Source organism: Borostomias antarcticus (assembly GCF_949987555.1).
Source record: "Borostomias antarcticus genome assembly, chromosome: 8".
Classification (NCBI taxonomy): Eukaryota; Metazoa; Chordata; class Actinopteri; order Stomiiformes; family Stomiidae; genus Borostomias; species Borostomias antarcticus.
Genome location: NC_140241.1, coordinates 7,495,205 through 7,520,558, shown reverse-complemented (window position 1 = coordinate 7,520,558; position 25,354 = coordinate 7,495,205). Strand labels below are relative to the sequence as shown.

Sequence of the window (25,354 nt, the reverse complement as noted above, 5' to 3'; positions counted from 1 at the left end):
GTGAATTCATCTAGCTTCTATTCTGAGAAGATGTTTCAATTGTGAACTTCTACATTAATGGAAGATAATATTGCGCTCATAGTCACCAGATAGCCCTCTCAGAGTAAATGAGGTTCGCTCGTGTTATTCGTGTCGCTGGTGGACTGGTGTGGCCTGCTGATGCTGACGTCACTTGACGCACAACGACAGAGGCCCCGCCTCCACTCGATCACTTGGCAACCGAGCCGGAGCTGCGCTGAGCGGTACGACGAATACCAACAGCTCTCTGCTCGACTTCCCTCTACCACTTCCGACAGATAACTGTCTCTCTGTGTCAGCTTTGGTGGGCCAACAAGGAAGCGTGGGGAGCCTGGCTCCTCACTTTCTCGTGTCAGAGAAGAGGCATGGCGGAGATTACGCTATTAAAACAACAACAACAACATCAGCCAAAGCACAGAAGTCAGAACAAGCGACAGGGGCGAAGGGTTCAATAACTGCAAAAATGGCAAAAACTACAACTCTCGGAATATGGTCGCGATGAGCGCTGCAAAGTTTTAATGTCATCCGTTTTTACTTTGCGTTTTTCTAATCACAAGAGCGGCTTCTACCGTCATTTTAAGTAGCTGTCATTTAGGCGACTTTGCTGCATTTGCATTTTCATCATCGCTATGATTTTAACATCGCAGAATATCCACTTTGGGCTTTTTATTTTCTAACGCTGGCCAGGGAGTCTACTTCTATCCCTTGCGTAAATCAGCGTCGCTGCGCCGTTTGAGCGCTTTAATAATTAAAAGTAAATCTGTGGAAGTGTTCGCACTACAGACATGGGCGCCAAACAGAGTAGTCCAGCGGCGAACGGACGGACCAGAGCTTACTCGGGCTCGGATCTCCCCTCCAGCACGTCGTCCAGCAACGGTAACGGTAGGACTGCGTCCATGGTGGGCATGCGGTACCATGCGTACAGCGCGTCCCCTCACGGGGCCTCGGGGACCACGTCGACCTCCGGCCAACACATCGGACCCAGACCGAGACCGGTGGGTGTGAGCTCCGGCGTGTCGAGCACCAGACCCCAGTCTGGCATCAACATCCCCAACAACGGCGGAGCCTACAGCTCGCAGGAGTCCGGCAGCAGCACCCCGGAGGAGTCCGCGGAGAGGGACCGGTCAACCGGAGGTCACGTAGGTCCCCGGTTGTTGATAGGATCGTTACCAGCACACCTTTCTCCTCACCTCTTTGGAGGTAAGAGACATGGCAGCAGATTAGAATAGATCTTTATTTGTCATTGCATATATTATCATAGCCTATTATTAATATAATATTATTATAGGCTTCAAATATGACGGCCCCTCCCCACCAACTCAAGATTGTGTGTTCTGTAAACTTGCACTTTAAGTTAGCCTACTATTTAAAGGGAAGGCCTACCCGTGTCAACATCAACCCGTGGCTGGGTCTTTCAGACCAACAACCCCATACAAGGACTGTGTGACTTTGCAGCTCCAGACATTGTATATGCTTTGTAGTAGCATAATAGTAATAACACTGTCATGTAACTTCTATATATAGCATCGGAATAGATAGTAAGACGGGCCTATAGGTCTCATGGATCAATACCCCCCCCCCCCCCACCCCTCTCTCTCTCTCTCTATTCTCCTCAACATCATCTAATAGCAATGTCATTAACACTACTTGATATCCTCTCAAGAGTGAGTGGTTGTTTTCACATTGGAACTGAACTCTTTATACAGTACATCATGGGCTAATGGCATAAACAATCCTGTTTCAGATGCAATTAATCCAGGTATAGGGCACGGAGAAGGACAGAGAGCTATAACAGTCATAGCCTAATTTACAAGGTCGTAAAGTGTGTCTGTGTTTGATGATCAAAGTCCAACTTGGTGTGAATGTTGCTATGAGGACCCGCGTGATACAATGTAGCAACATGCATGCCTGTCCCCTCATATTTGATCGCCTGCCGGTGTTGTGCCGAAAAAGGACTGCCTGCGTAAAAATGACTCCACCACTGCTTGCCGAAAAGCTAAATCAGGACAGCAAAGTCTGACATTGACCTCTACTGTCCTGAAAAGTTTGTCATTGTCATCCTTTGCATTCCTGAGTTATATGACTACCCCTCCCCACCAACAAGGATTGTGTGTTATGTAATCGTACACTTACAGTAAAGTGACTGTAAAGTACATCCTGAGATTTGTTTTAAACACATTATACATGTTCGGAAGTAATTGCTGAAAATATGTGGAAAGTCTGTGAACTGTGGAGTTAGACCGGTAAACACAACACCCGTTGGTCCATATGGCTGTCAGATTCATAGGGGAAGCTTGGCTGTTTCCTGTGTCAGGGAAGGTGTGACCAGCCTAGACAGGAGTATCGGCTGGGCTGGGTCTGTTTGCCTTGCTCTCAGGCCGGAGGATTAGGTTTGTCTAGGAATTTAGCAGATTAGGTACAAAAACCAACCAATACAAAGATCGTAGTTCGTCCTGAGCAGCAGAATTTGTTTAAATGCATTGGTAGGGTAGAGAGAGAGAGAGAGAGAGAGAGAGAGAGAGAGAGAGGAAGGATGACTTATATTTCCTATATATAACTATATATTATATATTTTTTGCCCTTGAATAATCATCATGAAAGTGGAAGAGAGGGAGAGAGAGAGATGGCATTGCAGGCTACTGTAAGAATTGTCCCAAATGAATATTCCTACAGTAACTCTCTGAGCTTTCAATGTTAATTTCTCTGACTCATTCTCAATCCCTTCTCGATCATTTTTCCATGTTCCTCCCTCCCTTGTTCCGAAGAATGAGCCCCGCGACGGAAATTCCTATTCAGTGAAGCCGCCTCGGCCGCCGGCTTCACATCAAACGCCGCGTTCAGACGCCTTTATTTGAAACAATCAGCTGTGTGACGACGGCCAGCGCAGCGCAAGGAAGCATGTGTCCTTGTAATTGCGCTGCTTAATCACTGGCTGATTGAACTCCCCTCTTGGCGTTATTGGCTCAATCGCCCTGCCTGTCCTCCATCTCCACTGTGCTGGACCCACCGGGTCAAACGCTAGTCCCTACACGGCCGCGCACGGCCAGCCTTCAACGGACGGCCGCGCCGTCACCCGAGTGACGTCGGCTGAACCCGTCGGGCGCCTGCCGTGTTTGTCAGACCGAGGTTCAGCCCCCACCCCCCCTTCCTGACGGGAGCACGGGATCGGATTAAACCGGTTCCGTCTTCCACAGGCGAGAGCCTAAAGACGGCGTTCCCCATCACAGAGACGAAGCTACAGGTGGGTCTGATCTGTACCTGTCGTCTCGGTTGCCGGCGTGTTTCTGGTCTCGCCCGGGTCACGGAGGCGTAACCTCTGCTCGGGTCCGGCGATCTTCGGCGTCTCACATGGAATTTCCCCGGCGGCTCTCCCTGTTCTCCGCTGCATGTGCTGACAGGTCTGCCCACGCCTCCTCGCCATGCCATGTCGCTGGGAGCCATGATAAGCTCCACCGGCTTGTGAACACACTCCAAATTGAGCCTGTGTGTGTGTGTGTGTGTGTGTGTGTGTGTGTGTGTGTGTGTGTGTGTGTGTGTGTGTGTGTCGTGTCCTGATCCCACATTTCCACATGATGAAGTCACTGTGTGACAATTGAATCCAGAAGTTTCTGTTCCCTCATTCTCAGTCTCTCATCCGGCCCTAGTAAAAGTATTGGCTCACTGCATCTGTATTGTGACATCTCTATTCTGGATCCTCTCAGAGACCCCAACCACGACCCTCCTCCTCCACATTGGGTACTCCAAAGGTATCTCGAGAGAAGCATCATTTGAATATGACATTTACTTTCTAGTATGATATTTTTAAGTGAAGGCAACGGGGATATTTTTCAGTGAAGGCAACAGGAGTGTTTATGTATGTGTGTGTGTGAGTGAGTGTGAGTGTGTGTGTGAGTGTGTGTGTGAGTGTGAGTGTGAGTGTGAGTGTGTGTGTGTGTGTGTGTGTGTGTGTGTGTGTGTGAGTGAGTGAGTGAGTGTGTGTGTGTGTGTGTGTGTGTGTGTGTGTGTGTGTGTGTGTGTGTGTGTGTGTGTGTGTGTGTGTGTGTGTGAAGACCCTGGCTCCTTTCTCTGGCAACACTGTGAGAATTCTGTCCTTGGAGGTCCAAGGACAGCCGAGTAGCTATGCTGCATCGAGCAGCTCGCCCAATCCCCCCGACTCTCTCTAATTCGGTTCTATTCTGGCCGGCTCCACGCGCGCTCTGACCCGGAACAGGACGTGACCTTGATAACGGGCCGATCGGCTGCCCGGCCAGACATGGCCATGCGGCTATCATCACTCTGTAAGAAACTTGACCCGGTCCATTCCTCTGACGCACGCTACAAGTGGGTCTCGTACGGGTTACTGACGTTTTTTTTTTTTTCTGTTCCCTCCTGGTATGAGACACGGAGGGAAGCTAGCGTCGTGAGCGGTCCTAACTATATTAGGACACCGTGCTCTAATCATGTTATCTGAGCTTGATCTGTTAAAGAACCATTTCAAAACTACACACTTCCTTGATTTACATACTTTAGTAGAACTGCAGATACAGTATATCTATGCTAAACATATCTAGCATTTCTGCTTGTAGAGTTTTGAAAATGTACCACCGCAAACCCGGTACTACACAGCAGCCATAGGTGGCTATAGGGAACACATGATAGAACACTGGTTAGAGGTGTATATAAGGAACACATGATAGAACACTGGTTAGAGGTGGATATAAGAACACATGATAGAACACTGGTTAGAGGTGTATATAAGAACACATGATAGAACACTGGTTAGAGGTGGATATAAGAACACATGATAGAACACTGGTTAGAGGTGTATATAAGGAACACATGATAGAACACTGGTTAGAGGTGTATATAAGAACACATGATAGAACACTGGTTAGAGGTGGATATAAGAACACATGATAGAACACTGGTTAGAGGTGTATATAAGAACATAGAACACTGGTTAGAGGTGTATATAAGAACACATGATAGAACACTGGTTAGAGGTGGATATAAGAACACATGATAGAACACTGGTTAGAGGTGTATATAAGGAACACGTGATAGAACACTGGTTAAAGGTGTATATAAGAACACATGACGCACACAAGTGGTAGAGTGACACCTTCCTTGTCAGCTTGTAGATATTCTACAGGCCTGTATTATATTACTTTCCACGTATTGTTTTTAGAAACGACTGCTCCAAATGGACTGCCTGCCCCTCTGTTGTCATGGACAACCAGTCGCCTACCAGCGTGGCTGTCGTCGCGTCGTGTGACACCTGAGTCTGTCCCTAATCACACCCGCCCCCACAAAGACGTTAGCAGGGTAGCGAGCAGGTGTGCTGCAGACCTGCTGTGGTAGAAAACCAGCACACCTGCAGTTCGACCCCACGCCTGGCAGGACGGTCGATAAATCTCCACAGAAACAACGTCCGTCCCAGTAGACCTGTCTCCGCTGTCCGCGTTAACTCGACTTTAAATGTCTCCCCCCCCCCCCACGGTGAAGCCTGGCTAAAGTTAAAGGAGCAGCTTCAGGACGCTCGGCAGGTTGTAATTCCAGGTCGCTGTCAGCTACAGTTTTCTCCCACAGCTGCTGGGAGACAGTGTGCATCGACAGCTGGGGCGAAGCAAATAATTTTGGGGAGTTTTCATTCAGTAGGAACAGTGTGTTCTCTCTCCCTTTGTCCGGGGGCAGAGCCGGCTAGATTTACAGTGTGCAGCGAGAGGAGATTGTCTCGTTTCTCCCCCTCCCGCACAACAAGAACGGTGGATTATCTCTGTCGTTCTTCTTCTTGTGAACAGAGCCGTTAGTGCCGACTCATCCCAAGCTCCAGTAAGCACAGTCAGTTTGAAGGGCATTCCGACGGACGATTGTTGTCGGTTTTTATTCACGGACGAAATATTAATCTTGGGTTCTTATTCGGCACCGCCACCAGTCTGGTAAGCTCCCTGAAGTTTAGCACGGCCAAATCCTCCCAAATCCGGCGGGCTACCCTGGTTGAGACGACGAGGACGAGCGATGGCTTTTTGCGTCAGCTGACCCCCTGTGGTGGCGAGCCGCGTGTCCGGTCTACTCGCAGCTCCTTCTTGATGACGTGCGGGAGGCGGTTTAGTGCCGGTGTTGTTCTGTAGCAGTGCTAGTGAAGGGCACGCTCCTCTAGGAGGCTTTTGTAACGGCCTGACCTCCACACAGGGCCCTGGCCCAGCTTCCTTCCTTTGCCCAGCCAGCTGGGCACACACACACGCACGCACGCACGAACACAGACACACACACACACACTGCCCAGACAGCCTTTCACTTCTGTTTCCTCTTTCTGTGTCCTGCCTAGAGGCATGGTGGTGAGTGACTGGTGGTCAGATGAACGGTGGATAGAATGGAGAGAGGGAAGGAGCAGAGGAGAAGAGGGGAGAGAGGGAAGGAGCAGAGGGGAGGAGGGGAGAGAGAGAAGGAGCAGAGGAGAAGAGGGGAGAGAGAGAAGGAGCAGAGGAGAAGAGGGAAGAGAGGGAAGGAGCAGAGGGGAGGAGGGGAGAGGAAGGGCTGAAGTAAAGTTTTAATGCGTTGCGACGTGGTTAATAGAAGCCTCCACTTTGATAACCTCTCCTCATACTGTTGAAGTTAGCGGCTACAGAAGATCTCATCCCTCTCCTCCTCTCTCCTCTCCTCGTTCAGTGTCATGTCACCCCGGAGGTCGGCTCTAAGTGAGTGACCCGGTGACTCACGCAGCTGTCCTCTTGTGTGGCCAGCGGACCCCGACCTCCAGAGTGTCTCACAGACAGAGAGGAGCCAGCCTACTCTGGGTCAAAACAACAGAGACGTGAAGAAGTAGAGGTCATGGAGTAAGATGAGAGATAGGAGAGAAGTGGATGGGTGTGGATCAGCGGTGAATGAGGGTAGAGGAAGGAGAGTAGGGGATGTAAATCAGACGTTACAGCACAACAGCACGGCCAACTGTAAACAGATGAAAAAATCGATTGCGGTAGAGCAGCCTATGGGAGTGAGTGTATTAATTATGCACTGAATCCATCAGCGTCGCTTCCATAGAAATGTCATGGTGGGATTACACAAAGCATATGGGCACAGTGGGTTCTGGGTAAATAAATAAAAAAAAGGGGGAAAAAGGGCCAGCCAATGGCATCGTCCCCCTGCAGTATGTCACTGCTATCCTGTCGCTGAGGCAAAGAGCTGTCCCCAGCATGGTTGATGTCATTTTTGAGAATTTCATTTATTTTCTATAGCACCATTCATACAAATCAATGTAGCTCATAGTGATTTACATAAAAAGAGAACCTAAAAACACAAAAACATAAATCATGTAATCACAATAAGAACAGATTTAAAAGAAACAACAAAATAAAAATAATTAAAAAATGTAAAAATAAGCTAAAATAATAATAATAGAGAATACAAATTAAGAACAGTTTAAATATTACCACAAGTAAAGCTATGTGGTAAAAGCAATATTACAAAGGTATGTTTTAAGATCTCGCTTAAAAGTCTCAGACAGGTGACAGGAGAGGAGACTGAAAAGTGATCCAGCTTCCAGAAGTCATCTCATGTTGATGCCCTGCCAAGCGTGTTCTGTCAGCATGTGGCAGGAGAACGTTGCTCTAGGGGTTCTGGGTCAAATACCGTTTGAGAATCCATGTTGAATAAGTGGGGCTCGCTCCATGGACCATTATTAAAAGCGCTCGGTCTGAGATCAATAAAGCACTCGGATACTTTCATCTGTTTGATTGATGTATTCGGCTGAGGTCAGACTGGGACCAGGTCTGGAGGAGGAATGCTTGCCCGCGCCTCAACCCTGTACTTGACCTACCGGCGAACTTACATTCAACACAGCTGCTGTTTGCAAGCGTGTTTTCAGCTACAGACCCCTTCCAACGCCTTCGCTATGGACTGGGCTGTTGGCCGCAGCCTCTGGCCAAAGTGCAGCACGCACAAAGCCTTTCATCACACAGTCAAGTGGTTCACACACACACACACACACACACACACACACACACACACACACACACACACACACACACTGAGACACATACATACACTGACTGACTGACTGACTGACTGACTGACTGACCAACTCGACTCAGAGCGTGGCACTTCACAGACCTGTGTTAGGGACCATGTTAGCATCTCCAGCGTCTAGCGTAGCCTGGCAGTCGCATGCATTGCCAGCAGTCTGAACAGCTCTCTCAGTGAGTCTCTCTCTCAGTGAGTCTCTCCTCTCCTCCGCTCCTCCACTGTGAGCACTCCAGCTCTCACGCCAGCCTGCCTGACTGTGTGTGTGTGTGTGTGTGTGCGTGTGTGTGCGTGTGTGTGCGCGTGCGTGCGCGTGTGTCTGGCGCTCGGCGCTTGCAGCTGCAGACAGTAATTAATTGGCGGTGTCTCTCCTTCACCCTCTCCTGACTGACCCATTTCTCCTCGCTCCCGCCCGGAGGTGACGGGATTGGGAGATGGGGAAAAGGGAAGTGCGTGCAGAGGAAGGGTTTGGGATTACGGGGATACGCCGGCATCCATTATGAAATCCATTATGAACCGGCGACATGTTGGGATCGATCGATGGCTGATCGCCGTGACAGCTAATCTGTGCCGGGCGGGGCGTCACCTGGACACACACACACGTATGCATGCACAGACACGCACACACACACACACATACGCACACACACGCACACTGTGACTCATTAGCCCATGTGGCTGGTTAGTGTTCCAGCGCCAGTGTAGGCTGTTAGTGTGGACGTGAGTCAGCATACAGCCATGGCTAATCATTAACCCCACTCGTTAAGAGGTAGGTGGTCAGACACTTACCATCTGTCTGCCTGTCTACCCTGTCTAACCTGTCTGTCTGCCTGTCTACCCTGTCTAACCTGTCTGTCTGTCTGTCTGCCTGTCTACCCTGTCTGTCTGTCTACCCTGTCTAACCTGTCTGTCTGTCTGTCTGCCTGTCTACCCTGTATAACCTGTCTGTCTGCCTGTCTGTTTGTCTGCCTGTCTACCCTGTCTAACCTATCTGTCTGTCTGCCTGTCTAACCTGTCTGTTTGTCTGGCTGTCTACCCTGTCTGTCTGCCTGTCCACCCTGTCTGTCTGTCTATGCTGTCTGCCTGTGTGGTCTCTCTGTCTGCCTGTCTCTACCCGGTCTTTCTTAAATGCAGGCCATTTTACCATCTGTCATCTCTCTCTACAGTATCTCTCTCTTTCCCTTTCCCTCTCTCCCTCTCTCTTCCTCCCTCTCTCTCCCTCACCATACAGTATGTCGCAGCTGTCTCTTCTATTGACAGGGGCTTACATGTGGCCATCTGTACACTAAACATGTCCACTCCACCTTTAACAGATGCACTTTCCCTTTAAGAGTGACATGAGCAATGACAGGAGTCCATTAGCATTGTTTGCGACCGCTTAAACAGCAGAACCATAACCAGACCTGGAGGTTACAGTGTGCCCTTGAGGTGCGCCATTCAAAGGCGGAGGGCGTCTTTGTGAGGTGCTGTCTAGTCTAGGTGAGGCTAGGTGAGGCTAGGCTAGGCTAGGTGAGGCTAGGCTAGGCTAGGTGAGGCTAGGTGAGGCTACACACGCACCGGCAGTTAACCGTCAGAAGCAGCACCTGCTCACTCTCCAAACAGGCTCAGTCAGTCAACAACACTCATTGCACTCAGGTAACCTCTCTCTCCCTCTCCCTCTCCCTATCTCTCTCTCTCTCTCTCTCTCAACCTCTCGCCCTCGTTTAATCCGTCTCTATCTCTCCCTCCCGGGGAGCGGGGGTGCTAGGAGAGGAAGTGTGTGCAGCAGTTTGCAGAGGCCACAGAGGTCTAACTGTCAACAGACGTTCTCCCCGCCACACACCCCACACACACACACACATACATATGCTGAATGATTGCCTCTGAAGGCTAACTAAACGTTTTTCAGGGAAAAAATGCACACATTTAAGGCACATGCACGCACAGACACATACACACACACACACACACACGCACGGACGAACACCAGTATTTGCCATGTCTCTCCTATGATGCTTTTTTAGCCTCTCTTACTCTGAAATGTAATTTAATGTAATGTATTGCTTTATAAATGTTCTTAGCCGGTAGACAAACATACTCCTGGAGCTTGCTCGATCGCCTTGTTGAGAGGGGTCAGGGAAGAATTACTGTTGATTACTGTTTTTTTGCTTCCCTCTGGAATATGTAGAGAGTGGGTCGTATGCCCACCTCCCTTGTTCTCTGTAAAGCGCATTGTGTTGCCTCTGGGTATGAAATGTGCTATACAAATAAAGCTTTGATTGATTGATTGATTGAACACACACCTCAAGCACACAGTCGACCGGTCAGTTTGTTTTTTCTTCCAGCAGGAATGGGCTGCTGAGGGGGAGGGGTGGGAGGAGAGCGAGGGGTGGAAGGGGCCGGCGGTGCTGTTGCATCTGCGGTAGACGTCCTGGTGCTAAATGTGCCCATCTGCTGACCGCGTGTGAAGCACACCGCTGACCCTGGGCTAAACGCGGAGCGGGGCCGTAACTGTCCTGTCTAGCCGCTACCCAAATACATCCAGCACCCACCTATAGCCCGCCGCTTATACGCCCGCGTCTCCGTCCGAGAGGGCTCATCCACATGGACTAGAGGGCCAGGGGCACAGGGACACATTTGGACAGAGGTGGGTCAGCAGGTTGGTTGGTTAGCAGGCTGGCTGACTGACTGACTGACTGGCTGTCTGTCCTGCTGACTGACCTGAGTGACTGACAGACTGACTGACTGACTGACTGACTGACTTACTGTAACTAACTGACTGACTTGACTGACTGACTGACTGACTGACTGACTTAACTAACTGACTGACTGACTGAAACTAACTGACTGACTTGACTGACTGACTGACTGACTGACTGACTGACTGACTGACTGACTGACTGACTGACTGACTGACTGACTGACTGACTTACTGTAACTAACTGACTGACTGACCTGACCTGACTGACTGACTGACTGACTGACTGACTGACTGACTGACTGACTGACTGACTGACTGACTGACTGACTGACTAGCTGGTTGGCTGACTACAGACTGGCAGTGTAACTGTCAATGTAATGGTGTTCAGTGCCAGCAGGTCAAACTCCTCTCCTTAATGGACAAACCACCTGGCGTTCCCCCACAGAACTCACAGCCGCATGACACTAGACTAAACTGTGCACTACTGTAGCGCAACAGCTGGCTAGCTACCTCCGCTGTGGCCCTGGGGCGCCGTACACAGACAAACAGATGCAAGACAAAAATATACTGTACTCCCATCAGAGAGAGACAGAGCGAGAGAGAAAGACAGAGAGAACATGTGCATTAAGAAAGTCACATGACTGAAGATTTTTTTTAAGTACTATCTCATCTCCCTTCATTCTCATTTCCGGTAATCTGTATGCAGTAATAAAACCCTAGTTGACTATTTTATTACCAGTGATGATGAGTGTGAGGAGACCACACCACACCTCTGTCCGTTATGCTGTCTCTAAACACTTATCTCCTGTTCTCGCTCCACACAAACCCTTGTTGGAAGGTTTTATTTTCTCCACGTCAACATCAAGGATATCTCCTAATTGCTTCTGGCAATCGTTGCTATACCGTGCCCACGGCTAAACCAGCGACACGAACTGCATGGTGAACTCCACGATGGGGTTCACATTTGCATACAAATAGCTTGTCTCCGCCCGGCCGAGTCGATAAGCTCTGAGTGTGCGTGGGTGCTTCTCAGCCCGGTGCTGAGGAAGACGTCGGAGACATGGTGATGAAGGGGTGCTTGCCGCTTGACCCCTATAATTAACGAGACGGCTCCTCCCATACGCATGATGACACAGTTGTGTTGTTGACCAAACAGGCTCGGCGAGAGAAGCCACAGCCATGACGGGGGAACAGATAGGCTGTCGGTTGGGGAGGAAGTGAAACTTCTGACCTTTTCGGTCTGTGGGGGACATGGCGGTGGTTTGACAGAGGACAGCGGACAGTGCTGTCACTAGCTTGTTAAGAGATGTGGTCTTCCTGTTTCTTCTGCCCTTTTCCCAGAGTGTGTGTGTGTGTGTGTGTGTCTGTCTGTCTATGTGTGTGTGTGTGTGTTTGCGTGTGTGTGTGTTTGTGAGTGAGTGAGTGTGTGTGTGCGTGCGTGCGTGCATGTGTCTTTCTGTGTCTATGTGTGTGTGTGTGTGTGTGTGTGCGTCAGACAGATTATGTAGTTCGACCACCAGCCTGTAAATAAGTGTGCTTAAACAGCAGGGCTTCGTTTCAATGGCACCAGGCTAGAGTTTCTACTACAGCAGCACCCTCCAAATAGGAAGTGCATGTGTGTGTGCGTGTGCGCGCGTGCGTCTAATGATTGGCTAATGTGTGTGTTTGTTTACTGGCTTGGGTTTTTTTCCACTATGGAAATGTACTGAACACTCCCATGAGACTCCCATGAGCCTGTCTGGAGTGGATACTGTAGATCACTGATCACGTCTCTCTTCCCTCAGTAATCCTGTCTTTGTCCTGCAATCAGCTTTGCATTTGTCAGATATGGATCTGCTCAGCAGATGTAAGTTGTGTAAGATAACCCACAGTGTGATATTGAAAGCAGGAAGTGGAAGGAGCGGTCTTGTGCTCAGGGGACAGTGTGTTCTGTGGGCGTCTCAGTGTTTGATGGCGTGTTCATCCGTGTTTGCGTATTTGGGCACGCTGGCCACCAACCCAGGAATCAATAGCCCATCAAACCCCATCCCCTGTGATGAAGTACTGTACCCCCTAGTGTTGTAGTCAAGACCACCTAGCCCGAGACCAAGTCAAGACCAAGACCAGAGTATATCGAGACCAAGACAAGACCAAGACTTTTAGGGGTTAAGAATGAGTCAAGACCAAGACCAGGCACCAGGATTTTGGTGACCCTAAAAGATTTTGTTTGTGGCAATTGGAAAAACACTCCCAGCACAACCAACAGATCACACACTCTTCTTTACCAAATGAAGAACACACACACACACACACACACACACACACACACACACACACACACACACACACACACACACACACACACACACACTGAAACACACACAGTGCCCCCTATTCTAACAGTGCCCTATCTATGGCCTCACAATTACGGCGGCTGTAAGAATAACAGTGCCTGCTATTCTTACAGTGCTGCATCTAGTTTTGGGAAATTGTGCTTTCAAAACCGAACCAACTCCAGCCCTATCACTAATCTAAATATAAGGTGTTTATGGCTAAATGCGTTAGGTACAGTACAGTAGGTTAGGCTACTTTCAGCTGCCATAAGAATATTATACATTAATTACTAGCTCTGCTAACACCTTGTGGCCAGATGTTTCATGACAACATGAACACTGCAGGTGCATTTACTGTATGGTCCGATGGAATTGAGAAGACCAGGAGGTTACTGTACCATACAGAAGCAGCTTAGCTAACGTAACGTAGCGTTAGTTAGCTTTGATAGCGTGCAAGCTTACCTTTCTTTATGCTTCCTTTCTAAATTACGATAAAAGTTGGACATGGTCACAGCAGCGTCTGTAAGTGTAGCATAAAAGTATTTACACACTACTGTGTGCTTTTTTCTTAGTGTAGATTTGCATAAAAATTCCTTGTGATTTACGTAGCCAAATTTTATGATGGATGAATTTGCCGACATCCTTAGAAATAGACAACACCACCTGTCTCACTCAGTCACTTTATTAGACTGAGCGCTGATGACACAACCGTTACATTTTTTCAAATCAATGACAGGTTATTGGTTGCATTTGAAGCGGTGAGTTTTACATCCAATCACAGTAATGATGTTAACAAATAAATCAGACAATGCACTGGCATTCCCTCAGTTGTGGTCTTGAAATAAGAGAGACAAGAGACAAGACCGAGTAAAAAGAGAGACCAAGATCGGTCCCCCCCCCACTTCATCAATCTGATCTTACAGGGGGTAGGGGGCGTCCCTGGCTGACACTCCGCAAAAACACAACTGTCAGAGTTCATCCTGACAGGTGATTGGCTGGAGGATAAGGCGGAGGAATGCAGTGTTGTGGCTGGTCGCCGGGGCGACCCAGATAATGGTTTCGGGTGGTGTTTTTCACGAGCCCCTGAAGCAACATGCGGTCGACGTATTCAGCCCCTATCTGTAACGTCTGGCGGCCAGCTGTGCTCCCGCTGAATATCTCTCTCAATGTGTCAGTCTCTTCCCGCTCTCTGTGCGCACACACACACACACACACACATGCCAGACCAGCTTGCTAGGACCTGCAGCCAGTCAGACATTCTGAGGGAGCCTCTCCCCAAGTCTAACTAGAACACAACTGCAGGTTATTCAGCCAGATGGACCCTGACAGGTGACAGCCAGCGAGCGGGAGGGGGTTTCTTTCACCTCAGAGGCTCACAAGCTAGCAAAACAGCATCTCTTCCTGGTTTGCGGCCTTCAAAAAGAAAAAAAAGTCATGTGCAATTAATCAGCTGCATGTGTTGCAGCTTGGGAGTGCAGAGGAAGTGTCCACGAGCACCGGGGCGTTTGGGGCGTTCTTGTTTTTGGTTCACCTCCTCACTGTGTTCTAATATCAAACCAAAAGCGTCTCAAGAGCATTTTATTGAGGGGGAAAGTGTAACGGGGTGTAGCGTTTAGGGAACTGTGGTACTCTAGTCTTTTCCCAAAGCCCTAAACAGGAAGAGGAGAAGATGGAGGCAGGCCGGCTGCATGTCCACGCTCTCGTCCCCAGATTAAGACCCTCAGCGTGGGAAGAACACAGTCTGGGCTCTGAGCCCAAGACGGCCAGCTCACCCCCAGCGCCCTGGTTAGGGATGTGATTAGCATCTATACCGTAGGCTGCACGGGCCCCAGCGTCTGCCGTGCAGACACCATCGCATTGTGCATCGCGTCGGCCGCGAGAGCGCAGAGAATGAGGTCAGAGCAGGGCAGCGTGTTTGCCCTTGGAAGTGAGAATATTCTGGAACATTCCCACTCTCTTTCTCTCTCTCTCTCTCTCTCTCGCTGGGCGGTCAGGGTGGGGAGAGTGGCGGAGAGGTGAGTGACGGTAGTGAACTGTTTCTCAGGTTCTAGGGCCTAGTTTAAACCGCTTGTGAATTTCTCTGTAAAAGCTTTACACTCAAGCTTGTATTTTTCATTGCAGACCACCTTGTAGACAGCTGTAGTATCAGGTAATCGTATCCTGTCAGCCATGGCTGAACACTCAGCCCTGTGAAAATGCATCCGTCTGGTATGTGTGGTCTGATAAAGTACTTGTATCCGCCTCACTGAGATTCAATACTGTTTCAACCCACAGGTCTGCAATTGACCAGAGTGGTGAGTGTGTGTGTGTGATGAGGTGGTGGAACAGGGCTTGTGTTGTTAACGGGCAGGGTGGTCCACCTCCGTATCGGCCCCTGGTAATAATGACGCTTAAAGAGGAGAGAGGACTGAGCTTTACAGACGTGATAGGCTTGTCTATCCTGCCAGGCCAGAAATAGGCTACATATACTGTAAGTGGCAGTAAGTGTCATTTTGTTTAATTCTCTCTCGCTTGCTCTCCATCTACCTCTCTCTCTCTCTCTCTACAGTACCTCACTCTATCTCTCTATCTCCCTCTCTACCTCTCTCTCTATCTCCCTCCCTCTCCCTATCGCTCTCCCTCTCTCCACCTCTCTCTCTATATCTCTCTATCTCCTTCTCTTTCTTCCTCTCTCCATCTCTCTCTCTCTCTCTCTCTCTCTCTCTGCTACAACCCGCCTTTATCGAGTGCAAGGTTTTCTTTTCGCTACGTATGCAATCAAAGTATTTCCATCTGTAACTCATCTAGTCAGCTACATAGCGTGCCGCCTCCCACCTTCCTGGGAAAGCGTAATTATCCCTGGGTCGCGACCTTTCAAAGCCCATCTCCAGCTATAGGAGCTAGCCGTAAATTCCACCGACACACACTTTCGCTGTTTTAACGTTCTGTACAGAGTGCTGGTTCAACAATGGTAAAACCACAGTTAAGCTCTTTTTTTTCCCTCCTTTTTTTCCACACACATCCACACGAAGCTCCATAAATTTCGGTATGTGTCGGCAGACTGAAAAAAACGCTTCTCGGAGCGGAGAAAAAGTCCCGGGCGATGCGAAGAATAGGCCGGTCCGGCCCCTGTGGCGATAGAGACCGAAGCTGACCTCGTCCCCGGCGTCCCGGCCTGCAGAGGTCTCTCTGAAGTAGCCGCCGCCGCCGCCACTCTCCCTTACGTCCAGAGCTCGGCTGAAGCCTCCCGAGCCTGACATGCCACACTTTTATATTATCTTTTATTCCGGAAGGTTTGTTGTGAGAACCCTCCCTCGTGTAGGACCGTGAACGCACGCCCCTTCTCGAAGGGTTATTTGCTCTGCAGACGTTGCTGAAACTGATCACCCCCCCCCCCCGATGAGTTCATGCTGTTTTTTCTACCGGCAAACTCCGTCTTCTTCTACATCAAAGGCTTTATGGGATCAGAGGATGCAGCTAATCAGGGACGCCTCAGTCAGCCTCCCTCCACTCCCCCACGGCGCACAAGGACAGACTAGAGATCAATCTTGAGATTCTGTCAAACCCCACGTCCAGAGGGGCACGACCCTGAACTTCGGGCAGCGCTGAACCGAGGCCAGGGGCCGACATACTGTTTGCTTCAAGTGTCCATCATGGTCCTGTTTGACGCCCTGACCTCTCTTCACCGTCCAACTCCTTTCATTTACAGACGCCGTGTTCGCCTTGACTGCACAATAAGTCTTAATTTATCACCTCAGTACAAGGGTACCTTTGCCATCACACACGCACACACACACACACACACCTCATCTGCAATGTTGTATAAAATGTGCTGAAGAGTACTCTAATTAGAATCGACCAGTGCCAGCTGTTGGTAGTTGAAAAGTAAGAGTTCACATTTTCCAAAGACACTTTAATAAACTTAATCAACACTCATAGCTGGGGGTCATATAGTAGTGAGGAGTTGACAATTCTCAGTAGTTGGTTGGTCAGTCCAAACTTAGTCTGACTCAACGGATATAGGTTTTGTGAATAAGTCGTGTAATTCGTTTATTACTGTCGAATCAGTGGTGGTGAAATCTGTTGTCTACCCAATCAGATTCAATCCAGACTATGTGAAACAACAACAGCCTGCGGTAGCAACCACTCCGCTGAAGACGATTGTGATTGGTTTAAGAAATACGGCATTTTGTTCCCCCTGTCCCCGAAAGGTAAAGAGTCCAGACAGATCTTTCTCTAGCGCTGGCGCAGCATAAACCAAGTGTGGAGATACATATGTAGGTCTGGCTGTGCAAGACTAGTCCAAACCAAACCAGCATTACTGTTGTCAACTGGTGTTCTCTTCTCTAACTGATCAGGCTCTCGTGATTGATTGATTAATTGACTGATTGACTGATTGATTTGTTGATTGGTTAATTTATGAATTGATCGATTGGCTGGTTGGTTGATTGGTTGATTGCGTGATTGATTGGTTGATTGATTGATTGATTGATTGATTGATTGATTGATTGATTGATTGATTGATTGATTGATTGATTGATTGATTGATGAACTTTGCATCATAGTGGTACAGTAGAATGTCTTGACCTTAGCCAACGGTGTCATGTGGAGTTTTATATCCCTCTACTGTCTGATTCATTGCTTTAGTGATACTGCTGAATGATAAGGTCTCGTCTATGATCCTGTCTGTGGCCCCGCCTTCCACAGTTAGCGCGTCATTGATTTTATCTCCGGCTTTTTGACGCAAGTCTTTAATTGGAGCTCTTGGAGCTCTGCAGTGTAATCAAATTTTAATCTTGTGTGTGTGTGTGTGCGTGTGTGCGTGTTGTTGTTTTGAGTTGAGGACCATCTGCTGGGGCTGAAAATGGCCGCTAATTAATCTTTAATCATTCTGTCGTCATAATTTGACCTCAAATAGGAGTATGAAATGGGTGTTGAACATGGCTTTGAGCCGGTTATTGTTTGTGCGTGCGTGCGTGCATGTGTGGTTTTTTGTGCTAGTAAATTGCCTTATCGTGGATTATAAAACATGTGAGCGGTATGTATTCATACCAGGGACATCACCCAGCCTCAGAACTCGCTTCGCCCAGAAACACAACCAGCAGTATCTGGCGCATGCCTCGCAAGGGACGTTGGTGGAAAGTACTGGGTCATTCCAAGGGACCACGACGAGACATAAACCAGACATGGTAAATGGACCGCACTTATAGAGCGCTATTATTCAGAGCACTTTACAATGGCCTCTCATTCACCCATTCACACACCAATGACGGCAGCTGCCTCGCAAGGTGCTAGTCTGTTCATTGGGAGCATCATTTGGTGTCTTGCCCAAGGACACTTCAACATGCGGACAGGAGGAGCCAAGATTCGAACCGCCGACCCTACGGTCATCGGATGACCCACTCTACCTCCCGAGCCCCACGTGGTCAGTCCTCATATTCAAGAACACCCGTCCCGACTTGACCAGCCTGTTAGATTCCCTGCGTGCTGCGTACGGTTAGATAAACCACGCGCCGAAGAGAGGAGGGATTTTCCGTCATGCGGCTTCGCTGCAGCTCGCTCGGGGAGGTACGGGGCGCGCTTTCGAGACAACCCCGAAGCCGCCCTTGAGCTCTGCAGCTCTCGGAGCCAACCAGAGGGGGGCGGGGTGGGGTGGTGGGGGTGGGGGTGTAGCCAGCCAGGAGAGCTTTTCCACCGGCCAACACAACGCAGCTGCACCTGTCTTTCCACCGTTGCCCTCATCGTAACTCACGGGCAGGTCAGAACGCGGCCGGGTCAGGCCTTCACGGCGGGTTCCCGGACTCAGAAATGCTGGGGAGTAAACGGGCTTAGATCCAACGGGCTTAGATCCTTCTGTGAGACGGTTGTAGGAAAGTTTTAAAAGCGAAACTGCCAGTGATACTGAACAGTGCTCGTGGATAGCAGGAGTAACGATGCTGTCTCAGTCAGAGTCTGTGTCTGGACCTCATCCCCCCGGCTCAGCAGGAAGCTCCCTGGATGAGTTCATCCCTGTAGGGATGATGTGCGTCTCGGGCTGTCCCCCGCGTTGTCTGACCTGCTTTTCCTCTCACACTGTCATCTATACGCAGTCCTCGCTAGTGGATGACGGGGTAGGTGTGTGTGTGCTTGTGTGTGTGTGAGCCTGCTAGGTCTGCTGCCCCGCCCCCCACCACACACACACACACACAAACACATGCATGTACGCACGTACGCGCACACATACACACACACACATACACACAGAGTGCTGCTACGTCGTTGGTTGAGTGACACGGATCTAGATGTTATTTTACCTCCTCTGTGTGTGTGTGTGTCTTTGAGAGAGAGAGAGAGAGAGAGAGAGGAGCTGTCTGAGGTGGTTGGAGCCATTGTGTCATCCTGCCCCGCACGGTCACTATCTGCCCTGATCACACGTGTCCTGACAAGACAGACGTTCAACAGGCTGAATCTGACACCAGGAAATCATCCTGTCTGACAGCGTTGGTCAGCACTGATTCAGATTCAGATCAGCGCTGCAGAGTGGACCGCCCACAAACCAGGACATAACACATGACTCATTATTACAGGATGAGTAACATCGATCATACGTCTAATAAACATGATATAAAAGGTTTTCTGACAACGGCTCATAGACAGATCGCTCCCCGTCGACGCCTGCGTCATGAAACGACCGTTTCAACGCCCGTTAGACATTTCAACCTATATTAAGCAAAGCCACTAAATATAGAAATGACCATTTCTCGAAGATTATGTGTTTTCATGTCGGCAAACGGTCTTAATAAAGTCACGTTGTGACGCAATGTCATTGGACTTTTTGGCCTCGACGCTGGTCGAGGAAATGTTTGCTGAGGCTGTTTAAGGTCCGCTGCAAGTTTTGGGATGAAATCACCCAATCGCTCGGCTTCCGGGGTTTCACCGGGCTGTTGTCATGGCAGCCCTCTGTCGTTTAACCGGGGCCGATAAGCCCGGGCTCGCCGTTGTCAGACGCCGAGGTAGCTACAGACGCCATGGTCACAACCGCTGTCTAGGTAAACTCTCAGTCTGTCATTAGCAAGTTTATGCATGAGGTAATATATCCTCCTCTCTCACACTCTCTTTCTCTCTCTCTCTCACACACACACACACACACACACACGCAAGCACAGTTTGTCCACGTGCAACCACTAAATAGCACTGTGCCAGTGAAAGGAGGCACTTGGGAGTCCGTGTCCTCGGTAAGAGTGTCAGTGTCAGTGTGTGTGTGTGTGTGTGTGTATTTGTGTGTGTGCGTGCCGTGCATGTGCGCATGCGTGTGTGCGAGTGTGTTTGCGTGTGTGTGTGTGTGCGTGTGTTTGTGTGTGTGTTATTAACTCAGTAAGAGCAAGGACTCCCCCCCATCATCTCCTCGACCTTCCCATGTCATCATCACCTTCACTTGTCAACTTGTCAGGGACTAGCCTACTTCTCCTCCCTAGCGGCTGGAAACACATTTATTTATACCCTACTCTACCCCTACTCTCCTCCTCTCCGCCTCCTCCTCTCTTCCTCCATCTCTCCCTCTCTTCATCTCTCCCTCTCCCCCTTTCCCCCTCTCCCTCTTTCTCTCTCTCCACCCCACCCTACCCCCCCCCTCTCTCTCTCCCTCTCTCCCTCTCAGCTCAGGTTGTTTATCAATAGGACGGCCCACAGACAGACTAGCCATTGATCCAGGTCTCCCTGCCTAGGAACCGGAACCAGCTGGTCCAAACTGACCCAGGCTAAATCAAATCAAACTTTATTTGTATTGCGCTTTTCATACACAGAGGCAACACAATGCGCTTTACAGAGAGCAATGGGGGGATGGATGTCCCACCCCTACATATTCCAGAGGGAAGCAAATAAACAGTTCACCCAAGGGCCGAAAAAGTGAGCTATAAAAATTCTGCCCTGACCGCTCTTAACAAGACGATCAAGCAAGGGCCTGGAAAATGTTTGTCTATTGGCTAAAAACATTTACAGAGCAATAAACATGGGCTAAAAACTTCATAGGAGAGACATGACTATCAGTAGAGTAGATAAGTAGTTACAGACATGTTGCCTATTATGTGTTATCTATCCCCATAGTCCATAATATAATATTTAAGTGAATCATGTAATAAAGCATAATAAGCACTTAGAGTTAACTAGGTATATCCGCTAAGCAGAAGTGGGGAGACAAAAAGCAGAGAGCCAAGAGTAAAAAAAAAAAGGGGGGGGGGGGTGACTTGATAGGAACAGCTTGTGACACATACTGTAGTGGGGTGGAGCTGGACACGAGGATGGCAGGGGGCCTCTCCAGGAGCCACGGGGAGCCATTAGGGGGACCTTGACTGGGAAAAGGTGGGGGGTGGACTTTCCAGGACCTGGGTATAGTACGAGAGGAGGAGACACTAGAGAGGAGGGAGGAAGACAGGGTTAGTGGCTTCACTGGAACTCTACAGCAATCACGGGGGTTTCTGCCGGACTCAGGGTGGTCTGCAGGTGACAGGCATGGGGCTGGACCTGGTTAGAAGGTAGGAGAGAGAGAGAGGCACTAAAGAGAGGGGAGGCAGAACAGGGTTAGCAGCACGCAGAGACACATAACAACACAGATTTTCACCAGACCATGCCAGTTGCTGGGCAACAAGCATCTGTATACATTTATATATACACACAGTGCATAAAAGGATATACACCAATGTATATGAAGGATTCACTATCAGGCTAGAGGCTGCCTTTCTGTGTCTCTTGTTCCTGGCTAGTGATTATAGACTAAACTGAATAGGCAAGTCTTAAGGTCTCGCTTAAAAATGTCCACTGTTTCAGCCCTTCTTAAGTTCTCTGGCAAGGTGTTCCAGAGGTTGGGGGCATAGAAACTGAAAGCTGCCTCTCTGTGTCTCTTGTCCTGGCTTTTGGAACTGTTAGGAGTTCAGTGCCTGAGGACCTGAGGGGTCTGTTGGGCATGTAACTGACAAGCATGTCTGAAATGTATTCAGGTGCTCGACTGTGGAGAGATTTAAAGACTAATAATAAATTCTAAAACTGACAGGTAACCAATGTAGCGATTTTAAGACTGGTGTGATGTGTGCCCTCCGTCTAGTCTGAGGACTTATGCTGCAGCGTTCTGTATGGTTTGCAGTTTAGAGCTTTCTTTGTTAGGCCAGACAGTAGAGCATTGCAGTAGTCCAGCCTGCTTGTGATGAAAGCATGCATTAGTCTTTGTGTCAGCCTGAGAGAGAAACGGTTGTACCTTGGCAATGTTTCTTAAGTGGCTAACTCTGGCCAAACTGATAACTGATCCAGAGTGTGTGTGTGTGTTTGTGTGTGTGTGTGTGTGTGTGTGTGTGTGTGTGTGTGTGTGTGTGCGTGTGCGTGTGCGTGTATGGGGGGTGGAAAGTGCCACTTATTTGCTAACTGAGCAGACACACGTGACGAACGTCCCCACGTGACCACGTGTGCTATTCACTAACGTAGCTTACCCAGCAAACGCTCGTCAGGGCCGGGGGTACTTGAGCACGTGTGCTATTCGCATACGTAGCTAACGTCGCTACGTGAGCACTTGTGCTACAGTAGGACCCCACTCATCCGAACCCAACGGGACCGCAGGTCGTTTGTATCTCTGAAATGTCCGGATGACTGGAACATATGTTAAAATGCACCAAATTCAATAAGTGGTATACTTGTTTCATATAGACTCATAATAGACCAATAAATACCCTTAATTACTTGTGAAAATGCATCATTGCAATCAAATAGCCAACGAAACTCATATAGGCCGGTAGCCTATAATAAAATAACCGAATTTCCACTTGAGTGCGTGCTTTGATCAAATACAGTACTTTATTCTCAAATGAGGCTTACGCTGCATCGATAGGCTACTGTATTCGCAGAACAACATGGTATAGCCTAAAACAACCCAACATTAGAACAATTAGAGCAAATGGTAATCAATAAATAAATAAATGAAATGACAGACAAGTTGTCGCGTCTTAGGCTATTGTAGCCTAAAAGAAAGTCTCTAAAACAACAGATGTAGACTAACGTGGCCTAGGCTGTAGACTATTATTTAACAAATACAGTAGGTCTAGTAGGCTAATCTACATGCTTACAACACGTCTGTGTTCCTGAAGTCCATTAACTGGGAACGAAAAATGAAGCTAGTTGTCAGCTTTCTGGCTACCAAGGAATGCAGCTCTCGCGCAGCAGACTCGTTTGCGTTTTGCGCTCGACATTAGAAGAAATGAAACGTGACAGTAGACTACAGCCTACAAGCAAAATGTAGGTCTACATACAGTTCTGTTTTTATTCACAGTAGGGTACAGTACTGTAATGAAAAGCCCACCAGTAACCAGATAGCTGGTGGGCTTTTCTACCGGTAGACCGGGAGGTTCGGATCTCTTATGTTCGGATGAGTGGGGTCCTACTGTATTCCCTAAAGTAGCTGAGTAAACACGTCGTCGCCGTCAGTTAACGTGGCTATCCCGACTTTACAAGTGAGACAGCGAGACCAGTAGTTCCTTTTTTGCTCGTTAATGCTTTGCATCCATGTAGGCTAACCTACATTTCTGTAGTTGCTGTTTAATGGTAGGCTACGTTCGTTTGTGGTCGGACGTGGCAAGTCGCAAGTGGCAAAATACCTCCCTCCGACCTGTGTGCATTCGAGCTATAGCGAATGATATGATGATGATATGATATGATATTGACATCAGCTGGCAACTGGGGGCTGAGAAACATATCCGAATTTGCGACGAGGAAGTGCGAGTTCAATTTGCCACCTCCCAGTTATAAACGAACGCCCCATATACCCTGGCATAAGTGCGCTTTTTCATAACCATAGCAACCATTGCTTTATTGTACAAAGACTCAGTAAACTGTAAAAAGACAAGTTCAAGTTGGATTAGAGAGCTGTAGCTGATCGCGCCAAAAAGTATGTTTCCATACATAGCCTACCCATTCAGACCAGAGATTGAATCTTAAATGGTGGTGGTGTAGCCTACTTCATTGTAGGAATAATAAGTATGGCTACAACTACACACAGGCCACAAAATACAATAACAAAATACAGACAACAGCGGCCACTAATGATTTTCTTTTCATTTTGGTAGGCTATCAGGGCTTTTTCCAGGACTGTCAAATACGCCTATAGACAAAGGCTATCCGATTAATAAATGCACGGCACTAAACTTCTGGTAGGCTATATACAGTATGTATAACGTGTTAGGCCTAGCCTAAGCTTACTTTAGTGCACAGAAAACATTGCCTTTGCCCTTTAGGTCCCTTTATATCTGTAGCCTAATTGGGGGCCAAGCAGCGAAGCTGCGAAGGCCACCATTGTTCTTGTACCTTTTCTTATTATTTCTTTCTTTCTTTATTTATTCTTCTGCCATGGGAGTCTATGGCAGCCCATAGAACCGTATGGTAAAAAGTTGTGAAAATTGGCACATTTATTCATGACAGTCCCCTGAGTCTTTTCACCAAGACCCATGTACACAGCTCAAACCCTCTAGCGCCACCACCATGTCAAAGTTGGAAGTGCGTTAATGCACACAACTTTTGACCTGTGTAACCGATTTTGAAAAATGAGGTGCCGTTGGAATCCCTCGCTCATGCCGAGTTCATCGCATCCTATGATGTCATTTTCCACCAATTGGATTTCCCGCCATTTTGTATTTTGTGTAAAACACTTAAAATGTATCTTCTCCTAAGGATTTTCACCAATCTGCATGAAACTGGCTGTACACATTCTTTAGACTAATGTCCACAAAACTCCTAGAGGGATTTTCGATTGTCGAAGGTGTTCGCTCGCTACAGCCAATCGAATTTGGCGTCCAAGCCGCCAAACAGGAAGTGTGGTCAAATCTCAGTAAGGTTTTGATGTATCATAACCACATTAGGCACACTCATCGTGGACGGTCCCGAGACCCCTGTCACCAAGTCTATGTCGACACCTCAAAGTCTCTAGCGCCACCAACCTGTCAAAGTTGGAAGTGCGTATATTCTGAACCGTACCCCCGATTTTCAAAACTGCGGTAGCGATTTGAATAGACTCCTATGACGTGTTTCGCTTGTTGTCTTTTATGCGCTGGTCGCATGTCCTGCTTGGCCCCCACATTGCTGCTTGCAGCTATATTTGTTATTGTTGTTGTTATTATTTTACTATGTCGAATGATTTGCCTGTTTGTGTGCTGCGCCGCACCATTGCATTCCTGCACCATAAGTTATTTATTGTATTTCGTTACATAAAAACGAATAATATAGGCCACAACTAGGCTACACACATAGGATATAGATTAAATGTAGTGTAAAACGAAATAATAATAAAAACAGCAGGTTATGACATAAGAGGCTGACAGAAAGCCTACTGGGCTATCAGGATCAAAAAACATTTATT

The 25,354-nt window shown here is 48.5% G+C and overlaps 1 protein-coding gene across 1 annotated transcript in view; it reads left to right on the top strand.

The window, feature by feature from the left end:
• The first annotated feature begins 334 nt into the window (after nt 1-334).
• The window catches only part of znrf2b (zinc and ring finger 2b), a 63,704-nt gene continuing 38,684 nt past the window's right edge, over nt 335-25,354 (top strand). The window contains exon 1 of the mRNA XM_084442652.1: nt 335-1,218. Within this exon, the coding sequence (XP_084298778.1) occupies nt 804-1,218 (415 nt within the window). The 5' untranslated portion in view covers nt 335-803. The remainder of the gene's footprint in view (nt 1,219-25,354) is intronic.